At 40.5% G+C, this 27,217-nt stretch overlaps 1 protein-coding gene across 2 annotated transcripts in view; it reads left to right on the forward strand.

Annotated features, from left to right (window-relative positions):
* The first annotated feature begins 1,542 nt into the window (after window positions 1-1,542).
* Window positions 1,543-27,217, forward strand: part of tafa5l (TAFA chemokine like family member 5, like) — a 48,201-nt gene continuing 22,526 nt past the window's right edge. For both annotated transcript variants that reach the window (XM_034144675.1, XM_034144676.1), the window contains exons 1-2: window positions 1,543-2,564; window positions 14,958-15,107. In XM_034144675.1, coding sequence (XP_034000566.1) covers window positions 2,468-2,564; window positions 14,958-15,107 — 247 coding nt within the window. In that variant the 5' untranslated portion in view covers window positions 1,543-2,467. The remainder of the gene's footprint in view (window positions 2,565-14,957; window positions 15,108-27,217) is intronic.

Consider the following 27,217-nt stretch of genomic DNA (forward strand, 5'->3'; position numbering starts at 1 on the left):
TAAAACATAATAATCACATGTAGACAGTAATAGTGTGCATAATGAGTGAATCATAATTAATATTTTTTTCAATTATTTTGTTGTTACTGCAGAGCTTCTTCTAAAGTGCACACACTGGCATTATTATAGCGTAATAAAAAAACAAGTCTTTATATTATTGCTGAACATTAAAGTTTATTGTGTAAAAAATGTTAATAAATAAACTAGCAGAATTGTTCTCAACCCTGTCAGTCACAGTGATGGATTATGATTAATTACACTGCAACCCCTGCTGGGGCGCCACTCTGATAGACTGAAACGTGGTTCTCCAGACTCCGATAGCTGGCTGAGCCAAGCCGTAGACGCGAGAAGAAAACCAATCACACCCTCCCTGTTGTTGCTCAACGCCCAAGTAAAATAGGCTGCTACGGCTGGTTACAGAAATGCAGAAAAACATCCGCATGTTGGAAGAAGCTGCAAAAGTCCCCCTTTAATACTTGACTAATTCTGTGCAGTGTATGGCCCAGTCATTTGTCATACATTACAGTGATGATGTGACAGGCCATGGCCCGGGCCAATACGTCATCATAAAAGCCATTCAGTGAGAGGCTGATGGCAAAGCAGCACACAGGGGGAACTTCTCCATCTGCTAATAAAGTGCACATCCTGTGGTCTTGGAATGGTGTGTGTGTGTGTGTGTGTGTGTGTGTGTGTGTGTGTGTGTGTGTGTGTGTGTGTGTGTGTGTGTGTGTGTGTGTGTGTGTGTGTGTGTGTGTGTGTGTGTGTGTGTGTGTGTGTGTGTGTGTGTGTGTGTGTGTGTGTGTGTGTGTGTGTGTGTGTGTGTGTGTGTGTGTGTGTGTGTGTGTGTGTGTGTGTGTGTGTGTGTGTGTGTGTGTGTGGTTATAGTAATGATCCTCCAGTGGCGAGGGAGTCTTAAATCGTGCTCTTTCAGAAGATAGACTGGCATCTGGGCTTTAGCCAACACACACACACACACACACACACACACACACACACACACACACACACACACACTGGGGGAAGCATGTCCCCCTGCGTGTGCACACCCGATGTGATATTAGCCAGTATATCAAAATGTAACTTCTGCCTTAAAGAGCTCTAAGGCACTGCACATGTTCCTCTGCCATCCCGCTGAAGGAACAGACCTCTCCCATTTCCCCAGAATGCCAGTGTGTGTTAAATGTTAAGTGTAGTCTCTGTGCAACCCTCCAGGGCGTGTTCCACCTATGAAAGAGGGCATAAAGACGGGGAGAAAAGTAACATGTCGCACTGTGGGGGAGGCTGGTACTGCTTTGTGTCTCCCTGTGGGCTGAGACGGGACATCTAAATGTGTATAAATAAGCAGCATCATCTACAGATTGGGATTTATAGCCTGGGAGCTCAAAGTTTTTTGCGGAAGGAATTGGGACACTGTGTGTATTCGTGTGTGTGGAGGAGAGAGAGAGAGCATATGGAAACATTGTAACTCAAGGGGGGCAAGCAGCAGCGTTTTCTTCCATGGATTGAAGGGAGGAAATCCTCTTCTTGTTCTTGCGTCGCCTGCATGCAAATGTGGCCGGCTGGGGCAGAATGAGGCTGGGTTAAAACACTCACATCAGCATCCGACACTTGACTTTGCGAGGAGGGAGAGCTCTTTCTGGCAAATCTGAGGTGCAAGGCACTGTCCATCTTTGCAGATCATTCTCAAAGGCTCATACAGGTGACAAGTGTGACCAACTTCACTGCATTGACGCGCGCATATTGTCCATAGGCAGTGCGTAAACGCGCCAATCTTTTGACATTTCACCTGCAGTGTTGTGGTCGCATGTGACGCACCGACGCCTTCAGCTTTTTTTAGCCATATTTTTGGATAAAGGAGTGTTGCGTTTTTCGGACAAGTTTCTGCGCTGATTGCTATGTTCGTCATGTCCGCCTGGGTGAACTTGCGCGTTTTCTCCGTAGAGTCACACAGAGCCGCGCTGTGTGCAGAAGTTGGTTGGGAATCATCATAACAACAGTGCGGGGAGCAGAGGAGGGAAAAGGAAGGGACAGCGGTGTAGAGGGGATGATGAGAGGCTGAATTTATTTTTTAAGGTTCACTACCAGCTTCATCAGCATGAGGATCAAAACTGCGGAGGACTGCTGCTCTCCATCTACATAGTAACAGTTTTTGCAGAAGCCTGCCAGTGAGTCCTGCAACCACAGCTGCGTAAACTTGGCCAGATCTGGTGACATTGTACCCTCTGCGTGTGTGTGAGTGCGTGCCTGGATGGATATGCAGCTCACCGAGGGAATTTGAAAAGCACGGGGGGATTACTATCAGTCGCTCTCCCTATTATAACCTCAAAATGGATGCCGATTACAGGCTGTGGAGACGCCACTGGATTAGCCACTCTCCCGCTGATCTGCTTGACATCTGAGCGCCACGAGCTTTCAAAGTTTGGATAATCTACAAAAAAGGAAAAGGGGAAAGGGCTGAAGGTGTAGGATGCAGTCTGGGGCGAAGACACTCTCCGCAGGTGGAGGTGCGTCACTGTGCTGCCTGCTGCTCCTGTGGCTCATCTACTCCCATCTGCTCAGAGAGGGTAAGGACACTTCTGGCTGTGTGTCACTTTTGTCAGCATTGTCTCAGCGCTTCTTATTGGGATGCACATGGTGTGATCCCGTAATAAAACAGTCCCTATAATGTCCCATAAAACCCCCCTGCAGACTTGTAATGTGCCTCTGCTCATCTCCAGTCAATTCATGGTGACCTTGTTGTAAGGTATTATTTTCTAATCTGATTTCTATAATAATAGTCCTATACTAAGTGTATGATACTGGACAGCCAGTGTCTAGTGACATTACTGAACTTACTACAGTCTTTATTTCATATGGTAGCACTATAGGAGCGTTTAATGTATTGCAATGATCATATTCTCACAATAACATACAATATAACCTTGTTGATAAACTAACCTCATGGTTTTCCTTATTCTGATGTAGTCTCTCTGCACCCTTGTGAATTGACAATTTAGTGAAGCCATAATTAAGCTCCGGGTGAAAAAGAGACACATTGTCTGCTTGTTTTAATTCCCAGTGAAGGCCTGACTTCTGCCTTCTAAAGCTTTTATAATTTCACTCAGGTTAAGGCTATATCCATCCCTGCCATGCTTTCCTCTTGAATAATACATCTGCTGGTGCAATTACACCTTCACCCTGACACAAAATAGAAAGCAAAAGGATGTCATCCACGCACTCCATTGGCTGCTGTCCATGACAAAACATTTTGGATCCCAACGACACAGAGCGGGCTTAAAGCATGGGAACTTGTTGGGAGATGTTGAACACTAAATTTGCAGATTAGATCTTTTAATCAAGCATTGGCCAGCAGCATAATTACCGCTGTGGAGGAGGGATAGTGCCTACATAAATGTCTTTGGCAGCTTGCCGGGAACAAAAGTAGACACTGATGTGAAAAATGAACTGCCTGTACACTGAAATGTGCTCCCTTTGCCTCTAATTTGGAGTGTTTTCTCTCTAAAAGCTGTTTTCACCAGCCTCTTATTGCCGCCTCTGAAGCTTCTGTATATTATCTGAGGAGTTACAGCCATCCTCCTCTTCCCCTCAGCCATTTATCATTGACTCAATTTCATCTGAAAATGATCTCATTACAGTGTTATTGTACACAATTGTTCAATCAATCTCTTGTGAACTTTACTCCCCTTGAAATTCTTCCAGTAAATAGATCCTGGTGGATTTGGCCTAGTTAAAACCTCTAGATGTGAATTGAGCTTTGGCAGTCTTTGTATGTTGATCACTCGTTTTTCCAGCTCTGAGCTGAATTTTAAGAATGAATCCTCATTTGAAACTGGCAGCTGTGACTTGTCAGTGCTGTTGTTAGAGTATTTCTGACCACCACTGCTCTTTATCGTTTCATCAGCTACCTTACAGTATTATTTGACTGCTCACCACTGATGGAGTCAAAGTACTCACTTTGCATGACCATCTTCCTACCACTTGCACCCCGATGGCCCCTGACGGCCCCCTGGCGGCCCTTAAGCCTTGGCGGCCCGTAAGCCTTGACGAGTGTGGTTAAAGTGGTGGGCAGAGAGGTGAAGCCTTGTGGTGGTGAGAGGCTGCAACGCCTCCACCCTCTCCGTAGCTCATCTGTCATGGCGGCTTAGACAGGAAATCAAAGTGCAGCAGCCCTGTCCGCTCATGCCATTGGGCCAGCGCCCACCACGATGAATGGCCTGTCAGCCGCTCTCGACGTTGCCAGTTTATTCAACGATAAATTTGGAAATGTCTGGATTTCCTCGCTGGACAACATTCCGGTTCAGTGGTGCAGTCAGAGAGCGAGGGCAACTCCTCCTTGCTTTGTCAACCACATTGCTTTGGGTTACGGGGTGTGTGTGTGTGAAGAAGAGGAGGGAATGGAGCATTTTTATCCTCATCTGTAAGCTGGGGGTGGACAGACAGTTGGCCTTTTGCGCCAACGAAACTCAAGCAACTCAAAGGCCAAGAATACATTTCAACTTCAAATTGGAACATACAAATTCCCACTTCTAACATATTGTGATCAAATGAGGCCATTTTGCATCTTAGAAGTGGCAATCCTTGAGATCTTTGAGCATAAGGTAAGCACTCATTGCTCTGGTGTTTCTGCACTTCACTTAAACTTCCAAGAGTTTGCATCGAAGGGTCACTATTTTTTCCAGTTGAAGAAGTCGCAATGTGTGAAACTGCTGTGGCATCATCTTACCTACAGCACTTTGCAACATAGTGTACACCTTAGTTTGAGGGCAATTTAAAAATAGTATGTTTGTAAAGGATGACCTGTTGCAAAAGGACAGTTCTGAGAATACTCTTTGACCGATAAGTGGCTTAAGGTATTTTAACTCAACTCTTCTATCGGCTGAGCTTGCTTGGAACCACAACTGAGGTGATGCCAAATAAATACCTGTACTATTCACAATTTTTGCTAATGGAAAACCGCGGGACTTGTCTAGCTATGTGGTACCATGAATTGGAAATGTAGCATTAGATGTATTATGTGGGCATAAATCCAAATCCAAAATGATACTAATGTGCTCGTGTCTGCTGGTTGTGTAAGGCATTTGTTTGATATTGTAATATTTGTTACAAGTTTTTAATTGCAAAGGTGATTGTCTTTTTTCAGGCTGTTCTGCCCCCAAGTGGCCAAAAAAGTGGACCTATCATGCTATATTTGAATAATATATTGTAGGGCCATACCTATACAAAACATGTCTGTGAAGTTTTTTTTTCAAAATACCAAACAGATCATGCATTTTAGCCATGCCTCATTTCGCTCTATTTGCTGTATTTCAGCCCTGTTTTTGCAAGGGCTGATTCTGTGGCAAATGAGCTGCAGCTGACCACGCCCCCCTGCAAAGGAGGGGGGCAAGGCACAAGTGTCATATTACCATGCTGTTACCATGCCACGGCAACCTCTCATTCCCCTGATAGGTGGAGAGTTGCCCATATAGGCGGAGCTCCCTGTTTCTGACGTCAGAACAATTTCAAATCTGTATCAGTTTGTATCAGCTCCGTTGCAGCCCCGTTTTTAGAGATTTGGGTATGGAGGAAAAGAGAGAGGGTTGTGTTTTCTGACACTTGGTGAGTTCCCTGGAACACCGGGGACACATATTCATGTATAAAAGACGTACAAAAGTGCATTTTGCATGATAGGTACCCTTTAAGGTACCTTTCTGGTGGTTGGTGCCGTTTTGTTTGTAGTCTCAACTATCACTTCTTATGCCAACTACCTAGCGTTTTCTCTGCTTTTTACAATAACCTAGAATTTATGAATATTACTTAATTTTCATCAAAACAGATTTTATTAAACATTGCAAATTTGATAAAAATAACAAAGTACGTTTGATGAACCAAAGAGCTGAACACTAACCTGTATGTGTGCAGAGACCAGTGCTGCGTTTACAGCCAATGTCACATGTCAGTATTAACGTGTCACTTTGATTTGTTTGAATAATTAAATCAGTGCTCCTGAACACAAATAACAATAGTGTCCTGAAGCAACGATCTATCCAGGCTTGCTGCTCTGCAGTACAAACTGTCGATGGGAATGACGGCCCACATTTTATGAGATGCTTCTACAGGCTGTGTCACTACATTTTAAAGCGAGTCACTGTGGCTCTATCAGTACAGAGGTCCATTGATGACTGACTCTCACAGTCAGTCCACTCTTTGAGATGTGGACTCTATGATGTCTTATGTCCAAATGACATTCACAAACTAGACAAATTATTCCAGATGCTATTACGTTCTTTTTTCTTTTAAAACACCTCTTGTGTGGCAGACAGTGTGTGTTCATGGGGCACCAGAATGATGAATTTAGAAAGTCTTGGTTTTCTCTTTTAACTCAGGGAGCATGGCCTATCCATCCAAGCATTAAACTAATCAAAGTAGCAGAGAGTTACTGACTTTTTGAAGTGAAAAGGATGATTTCCATTCCGGTTTTCTTCAAGGCGGCATTAAGCATGCAAAAGGAGACCGGCTTTGATTACGACCTTGGCTGTGCATTCTAAGCAAATCATCAAGGCCTGCTTCTATAGGTGGCGGAGCTGTAAAAGTATGAGCATCTTTATGGAACAAAATGAAAATAATTTTTACAGCTAAATCAATTTGACAGCACACAAAGCTCATATTTCATAGCCCCCTGAATATGAATTATTTCTAGCCTTCAGCTTTGACCTCCCTTGTGGTTGAGTGTAGTGCTCCGCTCTGTGTGTTTCTGCATTGTTATTTTCTCTGCACAAAGCTCTGGGCTTGAAACTGCTCCATCATTGGCAGAGTGCTGTAGATGATTTGAGTTATGTTCCTTCAGTCTTTTGTCCCGTTCTATTTTCTGACTCATGTCATGAACGTATTTTATGAGAGGTCTGTTCTTGAATATTAAATCCGCAATCACACATTACCGCACAGTGCTTGTGAGGTCATAATAGCCTTCTGATGCTCACTATTTTCTCTGGGTTTGCATTAAAGAAGACTCTAGGACCTAGAGGGATATGAAATGTGACGTGACCCACTGTGGCTTTACCATCCTTTCTGCATTACATTCAGCAGAGCCACTGTTTACTGTTACTGCTTTTGTGAGGCATATTGTACACTCACTCTTTATGCCTCGAGCCTGTTTTCATCCACGGCCAATTGTCTGAGTGTACTCTACATTGTAATATCTCTGCAGCCCAGACTGTGCTGCATCGCTGCAACAGAAATGTATCAGAAGCCACCTCCATCATGTCTACTGTGCAGGACCGGAACCACAGTGTCAGTCTTAGCACTGGGCGTGTGCAAGGAGAATATTTTCAGCCCTCTGCAATGTCAAACAATACAGCACTGAATGTTAGAGAGTGTTAACTGTTTTGAAAAAGACAGCAAACACCTGGAAGTCCTTCCTTTCTACTACTTTCCAGTGAGAAAGGAAGCAATCTAATCTAATCTTACACTCGGGGCCGGCCCTGACCAATTTGCCCCCCCCCCCCTCCCGCAGCCGCTTGTATCACAGTAAATTCCAATGTTCATAAAAGCACACAGAAGCTGTATACGTTTTTTGGGAGTTTGATTTATTTTAAATTAACACAAATACAAAATTAAAACCTATAATTGCACACTAAAACCATTATTTCAAAAAAAGAACTATTTCACATAAACCTCTGGTTTTTACTGGGGCTGGGGCAGTTGATTTGGGGGGGGTGTGCCATAGTTTATGGGCGCTGTACGCAATATAGGCGTAGTTCTGTTAGTATAAGATAAGATGTACTTTGTTGATCCAAAATCGGGAAATTGTTTTGTTATGAAATTTAAATAAACATTTTTTATATTAATTTTTTATTTTACATTTTTACATTTTCGGCGCCCCCGATGGGTTGATGCGCCCTTAGCATTCGCCTATACTGCCTATGCCAAGGGCCGGCCCAACACTGTTGAGTCCGGCTTTATCCCGAGGGAGCTCCATCCTACTGCTGCTATACTAGAACTTTCAATTTGTCATTCCCCGTGGGGGAAAATGGAGCACATCTCCTGTTTCTCGGTTGGTGGGAATGCTTTTCTCTCTTTTTCCTGCGGCCTCACTGGATGCTTGTGAATGCGTGAAAAATCATGCTCGGTGCAGCTTAAAAAAAAAAATCCCACATTTTAATACAATGCAGGTACGCATTTGTGGATATGTAGAGTTTTCTGGAGTAGAAAATTCCAACATGTATTGTCACCAGGGTGTGAGAGCTGGAACTTCTCCCCAGAACATTAACTGGTGACCTGTCTGTGGGCCAACACTGTGCTTATTTGACTGCCTACAGATAAATGAGCTTCATGCTGTAATAGCATAACACACCCCTCATCTCCAGAAGTCACCCCGGCTGCTCCCACACTTCCCTTTGCCATCGTTCCTGATTAATTTCTGTAAGCCTCAGATTAAATTGCATACTTACGTACCATTACAGGTCCTCCGACTTCAGCACTGAGTTGTTCACTTGCATAAATATTGATCGGACTTGCTGTTGAGTATTCAAATAGCAGCGGCGATATTCCCTTTTAAACCGAGCACATTAATATAAAGCGCATGTTTCGCTCCACTGCTCTGCTGCCCTACTTGTTTAGCAGCAGAAGATCAGTGCGGTGTCAGGAAGCGTGTAGCACAGGGTCAGCCAAACATCTGCCTCTCACCTGGTGTCCCATTGCCGGCTACCTACTGTCCATCTCATTACCAAACTCTGTTGAGCTAATGAGATGCTCTTGGCTGTGTCTGGCTATATCAGCATATGCTCCTTCGATAGGATTTCTGTTTGATGTCATCTTGAGTTTTCAATTACAGAGCTGTGAGATCAGAACAGGACTGAAGGAAAGGTCAAGTCTTGGCACTGTTGAGTTAAAAAGATCAATTCCCTTACATGACGTTAATAAGCCTTTTTATTTAGCAAATGTAAAAGTAACAGTCGACTTGGTGAACTGATATATGTCATAATTATCTCTGAATTTCTCATTACATTAATTAATAGTTGATAGTCAGAAAATAAATTGTGAATAATTTTGTTTATTGGTAAACAATAAATCCAAACAATGGGCCTCATGTAGCAAATGATAGGTCGTCAACAGAAAATGGGAACGATTACTATAAGTAATGGGTTTATGTCATTTTAGGCAAATGTATTCTAGTAAACTTAATTTTTTTGGATTTGGTTGTTAAAAGAAAAAGTAATGTTAATATTATTCTCTTAGGATTTGGTGATCATGATGGCAATTTGTACCTGACATTTTAAAGATCATGCAACTCAATTGAAAAAAAAATTAACTATTAGTTGCAGTCCAAATTCTCAAAAACTAAAAGTCCTTTTTGCTTATAAAAGTAATCCAATCAAGTTCAGCAAACCCAAACCTGATATAAATTGCGAATTTTAACTCGAACACCACCTGTTCATGAGTGGGTGCCCATTTAGCTTATTCGACACCTACTCAAATTTGGCAAGCATGAACAGAATGTAACAGAATGTTTATTTTACAACTCAAAATGTATTAAAAGAAAGGCATTATATTGTTTAGATCAAAAAAGTATCACCGCCTGCAGAGAATGGACTTGTGAATTCAAAGTGGTTCTCATAACACATTTCCTGCAGACATGAACAAGAGAAAAGCATCAATCCAAGCAGTATGAGGTAGCTGTATGGATATAAGATTTGTGGTGGTGTGGGCCGGGGGTTTAGTCGGTGCTCATTACATTTACATTTTAGAGTAACTGCAGCCACCAAAGAATCAATTCTGACTGATTACCTGTCCCATTAATATTTAAAATGTGTCTCAAAATGCTTTAAATCTTCCATAAAAGATCAGTTGAATTCATATCTGATGTAATTCACTTTAACACGATTGTCATGCTCTCTAAATTAGCGCGTTGTTGGCAGCCCTATTTTCATCCTTGAGAACGGCACTTCTATCAAGAAAGGAACATACAATGGAATGAAGATAATCACTAGTATGCCCGTGTAGTGATTAGAGTCTGATTAGCTCTCTCAGGGAACACTGGTTAGATTCAATGCCAGGACGTTTGCTATAGCTGCGTATTTGCTGGGGATAATACCAAATACAATGCATATTGTCATGAATAATGAACTAAACTAGCTTTACAAGAAAAGGAATTTAAAATATATAATTCAAAACTGTAGTTTGCAGAGGCGCTTTGCAGTAAAACATTGTAACACCTCACTCCCATCCTAAGCAGACCACAAGTAATTACAATCTATAAAGGAATATTGTTTTAATATGGAAATGGAATCCTCGTCATAGTTCACTCAGTGCAGCCTGTCATATAATTTTATGGCAAAATTCCTGAGGGAGAAGCCGAGGCTTTCTCTCTGCTGGCAGCCTGGTTTCAGTTGAGTGGGAGCAGTGAGTCTGATGTGTTTGTCTGTTAAATCTGATAACAGTATTTGATCAGTTAGCACTAACTACTGATGTATCTGCACAGTCTTAATTAAAGAGACTACCATGGACAGATAAGCCAGAACGATGGGAATGTTTCATTGATAAGTACATCTGCCTAAATAAGGAACCAATTGTGATGTTAACAGGAAAGATAATTACTAGTTTTTGGCCAACGTTATGTATCTAGAGATTAATAACCTCATCATGCCCAACAGTTCTCAGTCCTGCAATGACGCACTTTGAATCAGGGTAACATTGTGGAAGCGTATAGACTCCTTGCAGTCTATTTCAGGCAGAGATACTAAGATATTTGTGCTCCAGTACTTTGTCTGATCAAAGTGCCGATATGTAGAGCACAGACTCGCGTCTCTGCTCTAAGCTGTGTGGGTTTGAGCCCCTGCGCTGCCACTTTGCACTAGTATAGTGTTGTGATTCAGTGATAAGGTCATCAGGCTGCCAGTCAGGGCCGAGAGCCATGTCTGTGTTCTGTATCGTCTTCCTGTAGCCCTCTAGATGTCTGACAGGATCCAGAGCCCGGACGGCAGTGTGGCACCATCCTTCACTTGGCAAGCTCGCCATATGCACATTTCATCATGTGAAATAGAGACGAGACCAAGAGTCTCCGAGCCGGCGGGTGACGGAAAGCCCCTGTCACATGAATTAACTCCTGTATGTATGATGGAGCGCTAGCCGTGGCTGAGGGCACTTTACAAACCCCACCTCCCCCCTACTTCGCCTTACTATTATCCTCCTTCAGGCTTATTGCATGGAGCCCATTCATCTGTTCAGTGTTGAAACATGGCAGAGAGCAATGATATCTGATGGCACCTCCGAGCATCCACCAAGTATACAAGGACCCGCCTCGGCAAAGAGAGAGAGTGGAGGGTGGGCTGAGTGGTGAGTGGTGGGTAGTGGGTGGGGGGACGGTGGGCAGCATGGCTAAAGCCTTGAATGTGCATAGCAGGTCTTTGTGGTGGTCATTGTGTTTTATGACTTCGAAGACAAGACTAGGTAATTATTTGATGTGGAAATACACCAATCTTAACAACGTAAATAGAAAAGTGAAGCAGCCACTGGGATAGAAAACCAATCCACCATGCCATTCATTGAGATGCAGATTTGATGTAGGTCCTGTAATATTATTGATAGGGAAAAATACATAAACAACAGTTTTATCCTAGAGGTTGCAATGTTGAGGTGGTAGGACTGGAAGAAAAGCTCATGAAGCGTTAAATGAAAATGGTTCATCGTCTGGGGACCTTGAAGGTGTCATTTCATGCCAATCAGATCTTTTGATTCGATTTACTACTTGGGTTAAAATGAGAAACTGCAACTAATTGAGTTGCTCGGTAAATGGCAAGGATTCTCCAGTCAGTATTTCTTATATTTGAACAGTGTAGTATATGTTGCTTTTTTCCTTACATTTCTTGTCATATGATGACATTCAGGAAGAATGTTATTGTCTTTCTTATCGTTTCAGCACTGCAATGAGCATTTAAGAGAAAAGTAGGCCTATTGGAAAGATAATTAGAGCAAAACAACTTTCTTTCTGGAGTAGAAAGTAAAATGCACATGAGCGGGAATCAGGTCAAAAATAAAATTTTGATTTGAAATATGCCCAGAATAGATACATAGCTTTGCAATTTGCCCAGGCAATCTGTGATATATATGAATTATTCAGTCTGCGACAACATTTTATCTGTCACTCTCTACTGCAAGAACAAAACACAATAAAAAAGGAATATTTTAATAAATAGTGCAACTGAGATTTATAGAGAAAGTCTAGCTTTATCTGTCATGACTTGACTATATTGTTACTTTCAGATGTTAGTTAAATGGCCATTTTCGTGCCATACCTCCCCTTGCCTGCCACTAATCTTGCACTCCCACTGTTAACTATAATGTTCTAGAGACCAAGGAAACTCAGCCTTAATACTGACCAAAGTGTTGGCCAAGGTAAAATGTGTCATAGCGGTGACACTGAAGTAAAGGCCACTAGATTACAGAAATGGGATCCATTATCTCCATTTTCCAATTGGCGGCAGTGCCCAGAAGATACTTTGACCCTATGATGTCGCTAAAAGAAAGGTCACGTGGGAACCATTATTAACAAAACTACACTCATCATCTAGAATATTTCCAAGATGTCCTCTGCTCCAAAAAAGAGTTTCTGGAACATCTCATCAGTCATTTGTGTTGATCAGCAACCCTTTTGAACCTTTTCCATTATTACCGTAATGTCATGGTACAGAGCAGTTAGCGTCTGACTGGATGAACCTTGACGGTGTAGGGAAGCGCCTGGAAGCAGCAGCGTAAAGGAGTGATGATTGGTGAACTCCAGGGGATTGACCTAACACGAACTGCAGCACACGTTCTTCTCTAATCTCCCTTAGCCGAGCTGCTCTTATTTCAGTGTCAGCCTGAATGGCTTTCACTGCAGCTTTCCATTCAAGAAAAGAAGCAAGAAACTATGTGACTTTTTCAGATCATCACAAAGGATCTTTCCCTGAACTTTACTATTCAGGCAGATAAGTTGATATCTGACTTCACGTGCATTTATATTGCACTTTATTATGAAATGTGCTCAGTTGAAGCCGAGTCCGATGTAATATTCTCAATCATTAATATTGTTCAGCCGCTTATTGATTGTTTTTTTATGTTCTTATTTGAGGCTGCAACAAACCTCCCTTTGATTCTAACTGACAAAGGTGCTATGGAAAATGTGTCTTCCACATACTGTATATTGAATTAGTTCTTCCAAATGAGTTTTTGAAAGCAGCAAACACCCTTGAGCACTTTACTGCATTTTTGTGTTATTAACAGTTAATAATTCCCTCAAACGCACCGGGATGGCCTCACTAAAAGACAATTAAATATGTTCCCTCTGGTTTCCAAATGATTTACCCAAACAAAACTGCTGCCTCAACATTAAGCGCTCAATGAGACTGTCAGCATACAAAAGGCCACACAGAGGGTTCATTTTTTAAATCATGACATTAAAACATCATTGTTACAGCTCTTTTGTTCGCCCATGGCTGCTGGGAAGGGTTCAATGTTATTCATTAACAACAATCATGGCAGCCATCAAAGAGCTACAGCTGCGCTTCTGGGAACAAAGCTCATCTCTTCCCTTTGACAATAGCTCGACACAGGTGTACTGTATGCTAACATTATACACCGCTCTTGCTGCTAGACATTCATTTACCTTTTAGTGTTGCAAATACTTGATTTCATCCAAACTCACTCACTGGAAATCTTTTCATTGACGTTCATCTCATATGAAGTAAAAAGGGATTACCTTCTTAACTTGCCTGACATGGAAAAGTTGAGATGATGAAGAACATTTATGTATTAATGATTTCCCCTCCCAAGTAGTCCATTTGCAGTGAAAAACACCCTGGTGGATTCTAAGTTTCCCCAGTTTGTGTAATTAATTTAGAGATCACATTCTGACAAACTTGAAAGTAAAAAAAAACTAGCTTAGCCGCAGCTCCCCGGCCATGGAGTCATCCATCAATTTGTAATGCCTGGAGAACTCTGAAGCAATTCTCTGTGCTTGAAAGAAAGTGTAAAAATAGCACGCACGCACGCACGCACACACACGCACGCGCACACAAACACACACACACACACGCACACGCACACGCACACGCACACGCACACACACACAGCACTGAGATTTCTGAGCAAGGTAATCATGACTTTAAGACATTCTCTCCATTTGTCGTTCAGTAGAGCTTAACTTGGCTTGAAAATGGGTCTGTTGAAGGACCACAGTGCCCAGCAGCTACTGCCATGTCGACTGAACGCACATTATTTCAGCCAGTGGTCCATGTTGCATTAACTAGTTCAACAGTCAAATCAGAAAATGTATCTTTTAATATTTTAAATATAATTGTGTAGCCTCTGGGACGAATGTATAACATATAGTACCTGATCTCAAACACTATTCTATTTCAGGGTATTAACTGTATTGTATTGGGTTTAACTAAATACAAATTCATTCTAACTAAGGTATCTTTCTACAATGCTGTTGTTTTTCTGTTGAACAGTTGTTGAACAGAAAATATATATCATAATGTCAGGGTCTAAATTCTATAAAATGTGACTACATCCATGCCAATAAAAAAAAAAACGGTCAGTATGTTTTTACTTCCCTTTCGCATTCATATCTTAGAGCTTTATACTTGTACTGTAGGCTTGTTAACTATGCAGTTATGATTCACAAAATAGAAAATGTGCTTTTAACAGATTCTTGAAGGACCTTTGTTTTCCACAGCATCACTGCAAGTCACTTTATAGTGCAGGCAGGCATACTGTATTTAAACTGAATAATCACTCCAACCTGCTGCTTTAAAAGCTTTGAAATCAGTTTCTCATATTTATATTTGAAAATGTAAATAAGCGTATTAAACTGGTCAGTGCTTTAAAACCGAGCCTTGTGTCACACTGCCTGTTTAAACCTTTAGAAGACCAGTTGCTCCTCTAATATGTTCATTACAGTCTCATCATACTTTGTTCCTGGCTGTTGTGTTTGGCAGGCCAGTTGGCGGTGGGAACCTGTGAGATCGTGATGCTCAACAGAGACAGCAGCGTTCCCAGACGGACCATCGCCAGGCAGACGGCCCGCTGCGCCTGCCGGAGAGGCCAGATCGCCGGGACCACCAGGGCCAGGCCGGCGTGTGTGGAAGGTGAGTTCAAAGACCTTTCTAGCCTAGGGGAAAGGAAATTGTTTTAACAGATTTTAGTTGTGAAGTCAAAACAAGATGCCCAATGGCATAAATCAAACCGGGTTGAGAGGGTTACTTTAACAAAACATCCTGTTACAGTTCTTAATTACCTGTAAAAAAATAAATAAAGAACCAATTCCAAATCATTTAACTTAATGTAGGTGTATGACAGAACCATGTAACCATAGAAAAGAAGAAACCAAGATATTACGTTTTAAAATAGTGTCCTCTGTGTCCTCCTTTTCCAAGAAACCAAATATGCTCTTCTTTTATAAAAGCCACTGAAATGTAAAAAAGAGAAGAAATCTCCAGCCAAAACAAGCCTATGGATTCCAGATTACATTTTAAGATAGGCTAACTAATGTATTGTATCATTTCACTAAGGTTGTTTTAGTCAAAGAAATAAAATATAAGTATACACAGTTTTTTTTTCAACTAATCCATTGTTCACCTATAGTGCATTTGATATAGCAATGGTGAATATGAAGTTGATGATGTACTGTGAAGTCAAGTTATGAATATTTAGTTAAGACATAGTTTAGCACATAAGCCCCTGTAAAATGGTAAATTGTATTTCTTAAACTCAAACAGACCTTAATAAGAGCTTCAGATGCTCATGGGCAAATTGGGCAATAGACAGAGCTACATTAGCTGTTTTTGCTTATTTCTTGTCTTTATGCTAAGCTTAGGTAATCAGCTGCTTACAGTCGCTTCATGTTAAACCAACAGAAATGAGCGTGGTAATTGGAAGCTCTTTAACATATAACATATAAACACATTTACCAACTCAAACAAAATCCAATCCCAGTTGGAGACACTTTTTGTTAATCCTCTTTATAATGTATTACATGAAATAACATTAAAGTTAAATACAGCAGGGACTAAAAATACACAAAATAAATAGTGGTAATGACATGTAGTATCATTAACTCTGCTACAACAGAATCCACAAGCCTTTTAGTCTGACATTTTGACGTAACGGGAACATTGTGAAAAATCCGAACAGGAAAAGCCCAGGTGTAACTATTACCATTATTGATGGATCTATTCCATTATATGTACCATTCTTCTGAACCTGTGTGCATAATACAAAGGCCCTACATTGGGCACAGCGGAGTGCAATGCAGTCGTTTTAAATTTCATATCAGTCGCAACCATTTATAGTCACCTATTATCCCTGCTCAAATACACACATAAATTTTTTTTTTTGTCTTACTTGAACAAAGAACATACATAACAATACTACTCCAAACGAGAAGAGATCATATAGCCAGACTTTAGCTAATTGCTCTTTTCAATCTGCAGGTACACACAAAACAATCACTTACACAAAACATTACTCAGAGTCGACCACACTATTATTAAGCCGATTACAGTTAGAAGTACAGATATATAAAATATTAATACCAGCACATTTATCTGTACCATTATAACATTTCAACTCATTTCAAAACACAAATCACACTCAAATTAGGGTTGGAAAGACTGATGGCTCAATATTCACTTTTTGGGAGAAAAGAGTGAAAGTCTGTGTGAAAAAGCAGATTGTGCCTCAGTGGGATGTTTAAATATACATATAGGACAGATCTTAAGGTTCTGCCCATTTGCTTGGCTGGAAAAAGCTCCTCAATGGCTGAGAAGCAGCGCTTTAAATGGTCTTGAATACCAATCATACTTATAAAACAGAGTGAGATTTTCAAAATGTAGGAGGTTGTATTGAGCAATATATTGGAATGATGGTGATTGAATGATTTCTTAACAAAAACGTTTAAGGCTTGTTTAAAAAGAACATCAATTGGTTTCAGCACAGTCTGACTTGCCTGGGACTTGCCTGGGACTGGCAGGTTATACAATACTGAAGATATGAGTGTCATGGCTTGCAAAAAAGGTTTTGGAGACTTCTATTGTCAACTAGTTCCTATTATGTTTGAGTTTAAAAATCGGATATTTCAATTTTCCGACTATGTTTTTAACATTTGGAATAAATAATAAATAATTTAAATCGACAAAAAAGATATATCCCATAAGGATGAGGCTGACACGATTGTCAAGCGTAACAGCGCTTAGTGTCTGAGCTGTACAGCTGCATGAATATGATTGGGTATAACTAGCTACACAACTTTGAATGAGCCGTCCATTGTAAAGCATGCTGCAAAGAGCTGATGAAATCAGCTAACACAGGCACAACTTCAGCCTTCTACCTGAACCAAGGCAACAATTCATCAATTACATGTGTGCTTTTCCTGCTGTGAGAAATATAAAATGTCCCTTGTCAGATGTTCCTTTCCTACCCATTCATGAATAGTGGGCCAGTAGTTGTATTATATTAGTCTGTTGATACTGGACCTTTCATTTGTAGGGAGTAGGGAGGTTACATGTGTTACATGATATCAGTGATTTTGTTACATACAATGTTTATGTAAGGACTACTCTTAATTGCAACAGGCTAAAAGTCATAGTAGCTTTGCTAAAGGCTCAAATAAATGCTCCACACTTTAAAAATGGAGCATCTTCAATAGTATGGAAGTTGTTTGGTAACAAAAGGATCCATCTAAAGCAGATCATGTAACGTGTACAGTTAGCAGTGTAATGAGATGGGAATAACAACACTTATTTCAACATTTTACAAAGGAGCATGATGTGGAGTATAACCAGAGCCAAAAACATGTGACGATAACCCTACATTCAAACACTGGCATGGCCCAGCATGGCCCAGCATGGCCCAGTTTGGCCCAGCATGGCCCAGCATAGCTGAACCTCTGACAGGCTGCTTTAATGATGCAGAGAATTAACAATAAAATCACAACGTTAAAGTACAAAATAATGACGTGCATCCAGGTCCTGATTCGGATCTACTTGGATACTCTTCCTCACTCGATGATGCTACACCTTTTCAAGTTCAGTGACAGTCTGGCTGGTACTTTTTCCGTTCTCCTTCTAACAAACAGACAAACAAACCTAGGAACAAACTGAACCGAAAACAAATGAAGTCTGGCAGAAGTCATCAGACTGTGATTTAAGAAATACCCTAATTTAAGGACATATCGCCTATCCCCATCCTAGACATCGAATAAAAGTCAGCCTCAAGGAAAGAGCTAAATGTATAGTCTTCCTTCTTTCTCCATTAAAAGCAACTGGCAATGTCATTTGGTAGTTTAACCAGCGAATCAATAGTCACTTTGCTTGTCTCCCTTCTTGATGCCGTTAAGACTCTTTGACTCCTAACTATGTGATTGGTGTTCTGTGTTAAAACTCCTCCAGTCAGCCAGGGTGGCATCAGCAGTTTAGTTATCTCTTTTACCTCTTTTGTTTCTTTCATGTTGAATGTTCCTCTTCCTGTGATGCTTTCATATAATCCAGGTGCATAAAGATCTCTTGTAATAGAGTAGTAGTCTGATTCTCATCCACTTTCTAAGATAAGAATGTAGACTTGAGAGCCCCCTCTGTGTTATTGGACAATATCTAAAGTAGGGTGATAAGACAGATGAGTCCATGTAGGACGCTGATTGGATCGCACAATCGCATGCATCAGATGCACTATTAGTTCCATCACGCCATGACTCATGTTAGCCTTAATCTAATAGCCCTGACATGAGAGCGCAGTCCCACAGCCGGTGTCACGCTCCCCCCCCACACTGCCTTCAACCAGCACTGCAGACGCCTCTCTGTAACACTCAACAGATGCTAATTAACTTACAGAGAGCTATGATTACAGCAGCATGGAAATTGATTATTACTGGCTTCCCGCCGCAGCACACCCTACACTCCATTAATAGCCAGTGCATTAAAGATGGAACCTGTTGCTCGCAGGCTCGTTGAAAGGCTTTCTGCTGACAAGTGAAAACGGTATCCATCATCACAAGGCTTTAAAGTGGAAGTTTTGCATATCACATTAAACGCAGTAGCGCTGCCTCTGTTCAGATATCCTCCATGACCTTAAGCTCGGGATATATTCACTTGCACTTGCTTTTCATGTGAATTCCAATAAATGCCTCTTTGCCCTTCTAAGCACATAAACTAATTTACTGACATGTTTATTCATTTGTATCTCCAACTGAGGCTCGGGCATACTCCAGTCTTTTGTATACTGAGCTGTTATTAACACAGCAAGGGCTCGATGTCCTCTGGGTCAATTTAATATAGCTCATCCACAGAAGCAGCGGGGATGGATCACTGCCTTTTTGAGACGAGTGGTGGTGGAGCGGTGACCTTTTAAGGAAAGTTGCACCATCGCTGACTGAATGTTGTGAGTAAGCAAAGGTCAGGAACTCTGTCCGAATGTTGAACTCTCTTGTTCCTCACTTTCAACACATCAGACGCAATATTGCTTTCCAGTGAGTTGATATTAATAAATTAGTTGAGAGTAAGATAATTACCATCACCTTGTTCTGGTCAATGGTCTGGTCATTTCAATGCTTTCGCTTTCACCCGATGATATCAATTATTGCTGTTCTTTCTGTACTTCCAGTCAAAAAAATAAAACCTGCACATTGGAGGTTTGTCTTGCTCCCCACATGAGAAAGTTCAAAGTCATGTACATTCACTGTGATGTGGGCGATGCCCCCTATCAAGACACATAAAAGGAGAAATCTCTCAGCAGTGTCTGACTGCCAGACACAAACAACCTGGTATTACACATGATTTTAGTGATTCATAGGATTCTAGATAAATATGTAACTGTTGTTTGGCGTTTTTCCTTAAAAGAGGTAGAAACAGGAATGCATAAAAAGAAATGGGAATGGAGAAAACGTTTCAGTTAAGAACCGGTTCCAAATGTTCCAATCCATCAGAACTGCACGTCTCTTAAGGTTGTAAATTCCTTTTAATTATGTTGGCATGTCTCTCAGAATGGCAGTGCAAGAGTCATAATTGAGTGTATTTTATTTTGGCTTATTGCCTTTGACAAGAAACATTGTGATTTATTTCAATATATCTAGGCATGCATGTCTTTTTTTTTCTTAAGAATTATTGAGTCACTTATATTTGTTATCCAAGTTTGATCCTTTAAAGAAAAGAAACCTTGTAATATATTATAACATTCTAATGTTATGAGGCCGACCTATTTACATTATGTTTAGATAATACACAGATAGGGAGAAGGGGTGGGATTAAATAAGTGTAAACTTCTTCCCACCCCATTTCGGATGTGTAATTAAGTAGATTATTTGTTTATATATAATTTAGAATCAGTAATGTTTTTGTATATAAATTTGACACTGATTAATTTTGTATTGTATAATAATTCTCATGTTACATTTTTGTATTATTGTTTTACACATTCTAAATAAATCTAATCAAATCAAATCCAAAGATCAATAATCAAACACCTGTGTTGATGCTAAAAACCTATGCAGGCCTCCTTTTTTTCCACGCAGAAAATGTATCATGAATCAATGAAGACCGATAAGAGTCAATGATGACATTTTAATCAGCAGCGTCCCTGGTTCAGTTCCGGGCGTTTTTCACTCTAACGGCCCGTCCACACAGCGGCATGCGTTGAAAGCTTCGCCATTCACTTTGAATGGGGTGACGTCACTTTTCGCCGAACTGCATTGTGGGAAGCGAAGCGGAGCTTTGCTGGCGTGGCTCGCTGCAAAAGTTGAGCAATGTTCAACTTTTGAAGCCTCGGCAGAAGCGTCAGCCAGTCGAATCATATGCCAGTACAAGCTCTAGCCAATCAAACCGCTGCTTGTGTGTCAGGGGCGGGAGATTCATGTGATTGGTTGTTGGTCGAGTTTCAGATACGCCCGCCGACGAGCTTCAACGCACGCCGCTGTGTGGACGGGCCGTAAATCTGTCCTGGCTGTGTTTACACATGTTGGACTTAAGGCAGTGTTTTTTACAAATGTAATTCACAGGTGAAGTGTCAGAAGTACGGCAGTACTACTACTACTAGTCAGTAGGGGCTTGGACTGGGAGCCGTAGGTTCGCCGGTTCAAGTCCCCGACCAGACCTAAATATGGAGTGTGGACTGCTACTTGGAGAGCTCCCAGTTCACCTCCTGCCCTGCCGTGGTGCCCTTGAGCAAGGCACCAGACAACCCCCCCAACCGTGGGCAGTGGGCGCTGTACAATAGCTGCCCACTGCTCCTACTACTAGGATGGGTTAAATGTGTGCTGTGTGCTCTGCATCAGTGTTCATTTTGGCAGCTGTTTTTGATTTAGTCTTAGTCTTAGTCTTTAGACGAAAATGGTAATTAGTTTTAGTCACATTTTAGTCATTTCTATCCTTCATAGTTTTAGTCTAGTTTTAGTCGACGAAAACTCAAAACGTGTTAGTCTAGTTTTAGTCGACGAAAACTCAAAACGTTTTAGTCTACTTTTAGTCGATGAAAAATTACATTTTAGTCAACTTTTAGTCAAAATGTTTTCTCTCTTTAAACCAATTCAGTTAGGCAAATACAGGTATCTGAAATTGTAATCAAGGTGACAGCATCAAGTGTTGAAATTCGTAAAGCAACATTTCACTCTCTTAACACTTTACTTGTGTAATATCTAGGGATGGGTATCATTAAGGTTTTCTACGGTACTGCTAGTCTTATCAATACTGCTTATCGATCCGGTACTTTAACGGTATTCTTGTATTTACTTTTTGTTATTTTTTAAAGGAAAAAACTAACAAATTGTTAACCGAATTAATAGCTTTATTTAAAATGTGAAATAAATTAAATATATATAATTATGTTAAAATATTGTACTGTACTTGAGTAAAATGTTGAGGTACTTGTACTTTACTGGAGTATTTAAATGTTTTGCTACTGTGTACTTCTACTCCACTACAGTTCATAGTTAAATGGTGTACTTCTACTCCACTACATGTATTTAATACCTTTAGTTACTTTACAGATGTGGATGAATGATGTGAAATATAATCAAGTGTTAACTCAGACTTTAGTAAATTCACAAGCTACCCTGCAGTATACAGATATATAATATATCATTCAAACTAGCTGCACCTTTACCAGCTTTGAGAACACTTTAATGATCAATCATTATAAAACATATCATATATATTATTCTGAAATGGAACAATCTGCACAATCACTACTTTTACTGTCGCTACTTTAAATATATTTTGATGATCATACTTTGACTTGAGGAACTCTTCCTACACTATGGTATTTTTTTACTTAGCTACAAGATCTGAGTACTTCTCCCACCTCTGCACACCTGATGTGATAACGTTACTCGTAATTGGGGCAACAGAGCTACGAGTTAAGGAAGTCGAAAATTGTGCATTTCTCCGACTGAATATGACGCCTTTTGGCCGGCTGTTTGGACAGACTACTCTACTCGTGTCAACGCGCTAACGCGAAAACATGGCAAACGAGCTTTGTCCACATCGAGCCTTGTAGAGTGTCTCTATACTCTCTGAACGCTCCGTCCCCGGCAGATCGAGAGAGAGAGGGAGATCGCTCTTCTGGAGTGAAGAGAGCGGAAATAATGATATTACAAGTTAGAAATGTAAGATGCATTTTGACAGACAAGACGGGCAATTGGGGGAAAATATGCTGCATTTTGAATGTCCGATAGTCCACCATTAATACCTTAGTCCCGTCTCGTCTCGTCAACGAAAACTAAATATACATTTCGTCAAATTTTCGTTATCAAGAATCTATTTTTAGCTCGTTATCGTCTCGTCTTAGTCATGTAAAAAAGGTCGTTGACGAACATTTTTCGTCATAGTTTTCGTTGACGAAATTAACAATGCTCTGCATGTGTGACCATTAAAGAGGAAAAGAGACAATAACAACTTCACAATCTGTTCTTAACTGCCCATCTTGGTTTGCAGTGTGTAGTGGGATGAATGATGATAATGACATCAGATTTTTGTATGGATGTGAAATCAGAGAAAGATACTGTTCCATTGCTAAATAGAACCCAGGAAGGTGAAGTAGAAGCTGCCAACGAGCTTCTGTTGGGGAAAAAACATCTTCCAGCTAAAAATCACAAAACTGTCAGATAATCTGCTTGGTGTGCCATCTTTAAGTCTCTGCCTCTAGAATCCTGATCAATAAGAGTTTAGCAGGTGAGGCAATATGCTGATGCTGATATGATATACTGTATTCAGCATTCCTCCACTTTAGTGGGATTGCAGCCTGCCAACACCCTCGACAGCTGCAGAATAAGCCCTGTGGACCGCGGTCAAGACATATTAGTTTGAAGTCATTTTCAAGGTAAAGGAGGATGTGTCCCACTAACATGTTACATACTCTAACTAGGTTTACTTGTGTTTTGAGGTAATGCTGGAAAAATTACACAATTACCTAAAGGTGTCAGTACATACAATCATTGTTTTTCTGAATGTAGTTTTAAAGGACACTTGGTCCACATTGTATATATATGTACAATGTAATACATTACAACACATTGTAAAAGGTTACCAGACAGCTCCAGCAACATCTTTTAAGAAGTATAAGTATTTAGCACTTCGGGATTTGAAATCAAATATGAAGTGCTTTATAAATGAAACCCATTATTATAAAGCTAGCCTGTCGATTTACAGGATAATAGAAAATTCATATAAACTAATTATAGAATGTAATATTACTGTTGCACAAGAAGACAAGACCCACATTATGTATTGAATTGATTGCCTTTTTTTAGATGTAAAAAAAAGGCCTCCCACATCAAGTCAGCTGCTAATTCCTTCTCCCTAAAGGACTTTGAGGATATATCGAGCCGGTCCTGTAACATTGTTGCACTTGATGATGTCATTTTACACAATTCTATCATTTCTGTGAGTACAAAAAGGAACATTAATGTCTAAAACGAACTGAGCTCTACTATATAGGTTGGTATGTAGTCTATCCCTGTAGTATTAGTAATGTGAGCTGGGATGCAGCATTAATTTGGCTCCTGGATGACTTTTCTGTATTATTAATTAAACGAGTGGGCAGTAATGGATGGGCCTGTTTGTGTGCCTGTTTATACATTAGTCACGTGCGGTATCTCAGGTGCTGCAGCCTGGATGTTTAACGATATCAACAGAAATTACACATCTTAACACGCTTCTCAAGCACTCCCACTGCCAGTTATTGTGATTGGCAGGGGGGATTACAACTTTGAATAACACCTTCTCCTACCCTGTAGGTTTGACTGAGTCATTCCTTCAATACAAACTTCAAAGACCATCAGTTAACTGTATGTTACTCTGGATTTTGCCCCATGCTAAGGTAGGGAACAGAACATAGGATATATACATGTTCATGTTCTTCTTCTCTGTGTACAGAACGGTGTTTGACCATGTGTGCAGTTGACCTTTCAGAGTGCATCCATGCAGCAAAGTTAAGATGGCAGAAACTCATCTGCACATTAACAATCAGCAGCAACATCTCATGGATTTGAATGACTTTGCTGTTTCCTGTAATGAATAGAAACAAAAATTCTGACGTAGCCTTTGGAACAACAGTCTGCAGCTGGAGCTTAAAGGGGACTATTGGCAGTATTTCCACACTTCCATAATGAAATACCAACAAGCTTATAAGCCCCTCAGTGAATAAAGTTTGTTATATGTGACTTACCTAGGAATCGGTTGACTGATTGGCACAGATGGTGGTTCTTGCGGCGTGACATGTTTACTCTGTTATTCCTTCTTTGTCTTAATTCACTGAACAATCCCCCACTATGCGACAACTGCAGCGTTTTTTTTCAACCAAAACTTCTTTTGTTAGCGTTTTTCAGGACATTTCAAGCTTTTCTGCCCTCTTTTTGTGCTGCTGTGTGTCACCGTTGTGCAGGTTTAGTCTGCTCACTGTACACAGGAGGATTATGTGCTTTTCCTTGCTTGTCTCCCTGCTCTCCCTCTCCCCTTCTCTCTGCTCGGCCTGTTGTTGCCATGCCACCACATCACACTGTAATCGTATGAGACTTGATGGCCACCCTGATAAGAGTCTGCAGGCTGCGGGGAGACTGTTTATTCACTGGCTGCAAGCTTCTGCTTTCACACCGTGATTATTGACACTAAATTAGCCACAATGTGATGATTGAAGGAGATTTAGCTTTCTTCAGATTTATAATTCAGACACACACTTGTTGTTGAACTTGTTATTTACCTCAGCTGCAGACCTTGATTTGAAAGAAGCTCTTTCATGACAAATAATAAATAAAAACCAATTACATTACATTTCCCTATTTGCTGGATCGGCTCTCATTTTATTTTGCTGTTGATGATGTTTGCTGGTAACAGAAACTCATCACACCAATGTTCACCTGTTGTTTTGATATATTATGCATCTAACAGAACACTGTCAGGTCATAACTACATGTAACTAACTTGTTGCTCTATTTCCTTTCTCTAACAGCAATAATGTTTTCATAGATTGATTTGTCTGTAATACTGTTAAGCCAATATCAATGACAACACTTGGTGACCATATGTAGAGTTCCATTGACAGTAGGCGACTTTGACTACTCAGAAAAGAGCTATATAAATGTAATGTATTATTAATAGTAGTAGCTAAAAAGCAATTACAATAAAGTGTAAAGGAAAAAATGATAACGGATATTTTATGGAAGTTATTTTAAATGATTCTTGTGAGTTCTCCTGCAACAGTTTGGTTAGTTTACTAACCCTAACCCTGTATGATCAGTTGGTTAAGTTTTGGTAAAATTACGTATATGACATGCAGTTAATTTGGAGGGGCCCTATTATGCTTTTTGGGGTTCCCTTTTCTCTGCAAAGTCTAAAATCCCAAAGTCCCCTCAGAGGGAGTTTCCCTCCCACACACTCCCCCCCTTGCCTGAAACGCTTCCATTGTAGTCCTTTGTTTTCTTTCGCAACAGTGTGACATCACAACGTAACACTCACGATTCTATTGGCTAGCGCTCCAACACATTGTATCTGTAATGCCAAGGGGCGGGACATCTCTAAGCAGTTGACCAATCAGAGCAAACTGGGCTCTGGTTTTCAGACAGAGGGTGAAAAGAGGTGCTGCAGAACAGGCAGTATGAAAATAAAACACTTTTTAAACATTAAAGCATGTAAAAATGCAGCAGCACAAATTATGAACCTGAACATTTGCTAAATAGGACCCTTTAATTAAATCAATGTTTACTTTTGGTATTGAATGGGACACAGCTTCTATTTCTCCTTAAATTATGACTCATCCATTTATCAAACACTGCCTCCAACCTATACTGACTTTATAACTATGTATACTACATCACCAGTTTTCCTTAGAGGCAGCCCTGCTTGTCCTAGCTTCCAATTACATGTGCTATAAACAAATTATAGGGAATCACTTTTTTGTAGGAATTAGTACAAACGGTGAATGAGAACAGTCTTATTACTTGAATACTGGCTTTAATTTGTGACTCTACAGAACAACTAAATGGCTTCTCAGTTTCTAATCAATGGAGCCAAAATGTTCTATCAAAGTCAGAAGCAGTAAAACCAAGCAATTACATATTTCAGATGAAAGTGGTAGGGTTTTTCAGCCCAAAACTCATTTCTGCAAACAGTTACATTTATTTGAAATATCAGAAAAATCAATATCTCTCGCAGGGTGTGTGTGAGTGGGATTGTGCATGTGTGTGTGTGTGTTTAGTTTTCCACAGCGCAACATTTTTAAGTCAGCTGCAAAATGAAAATGAATTACCTTGTTAGGATTTCGTTACTGGCAAACCTTACTACAGTATGACTGAATCGCTTGTTCGAGAGTCCGTTCTAGATTTAGCTTGTTGATGTAAAGATGCTGCCAGATGGGCGTTATTATATCTGGCTAACTTCTTGATGAACCAGCCAGAAGTACAGATAAAAGACAGTAATTTTGAAAACAAGTCTACAAAAAATGCAATATAGAAATCACAGCAATTGAACAGCCTGCTAAACTAAACACAGTTTGTCATGAAGGATTTATAGCTTGGCTGCTGGTTTAAAATGTGTTTAATGTGGGATCTTTCTGTTGTCCTAATTAGAACTGAATGACCATCAGGCATCTGGTAGCAGGTTGTGTTGCGTAGCAGGACAGAGGGCTGCAAATCTGGCCGCTACAATTTCATCCATTGTTGAAGCTTAATTAAGATCAGCCAGAAAGCCTGTAAAAACCTGTTGGTGTTTCTGGAGCCTGG

This window comes from Trematomus bernacchii, unplaced genomic scaffold (genome assembly GCF_902827165.1).
Source record: "Trematomus bernacchii unplaced genomic scaffold, fTreBer1.1, whole genome shotgun sequence".
Lineage (NCBI taxonomy): Eukaryota > Metazoa > Chordata > Actinopteri > Perciformes > Nototheniidae > Trematomus > Trematomus bernacchii.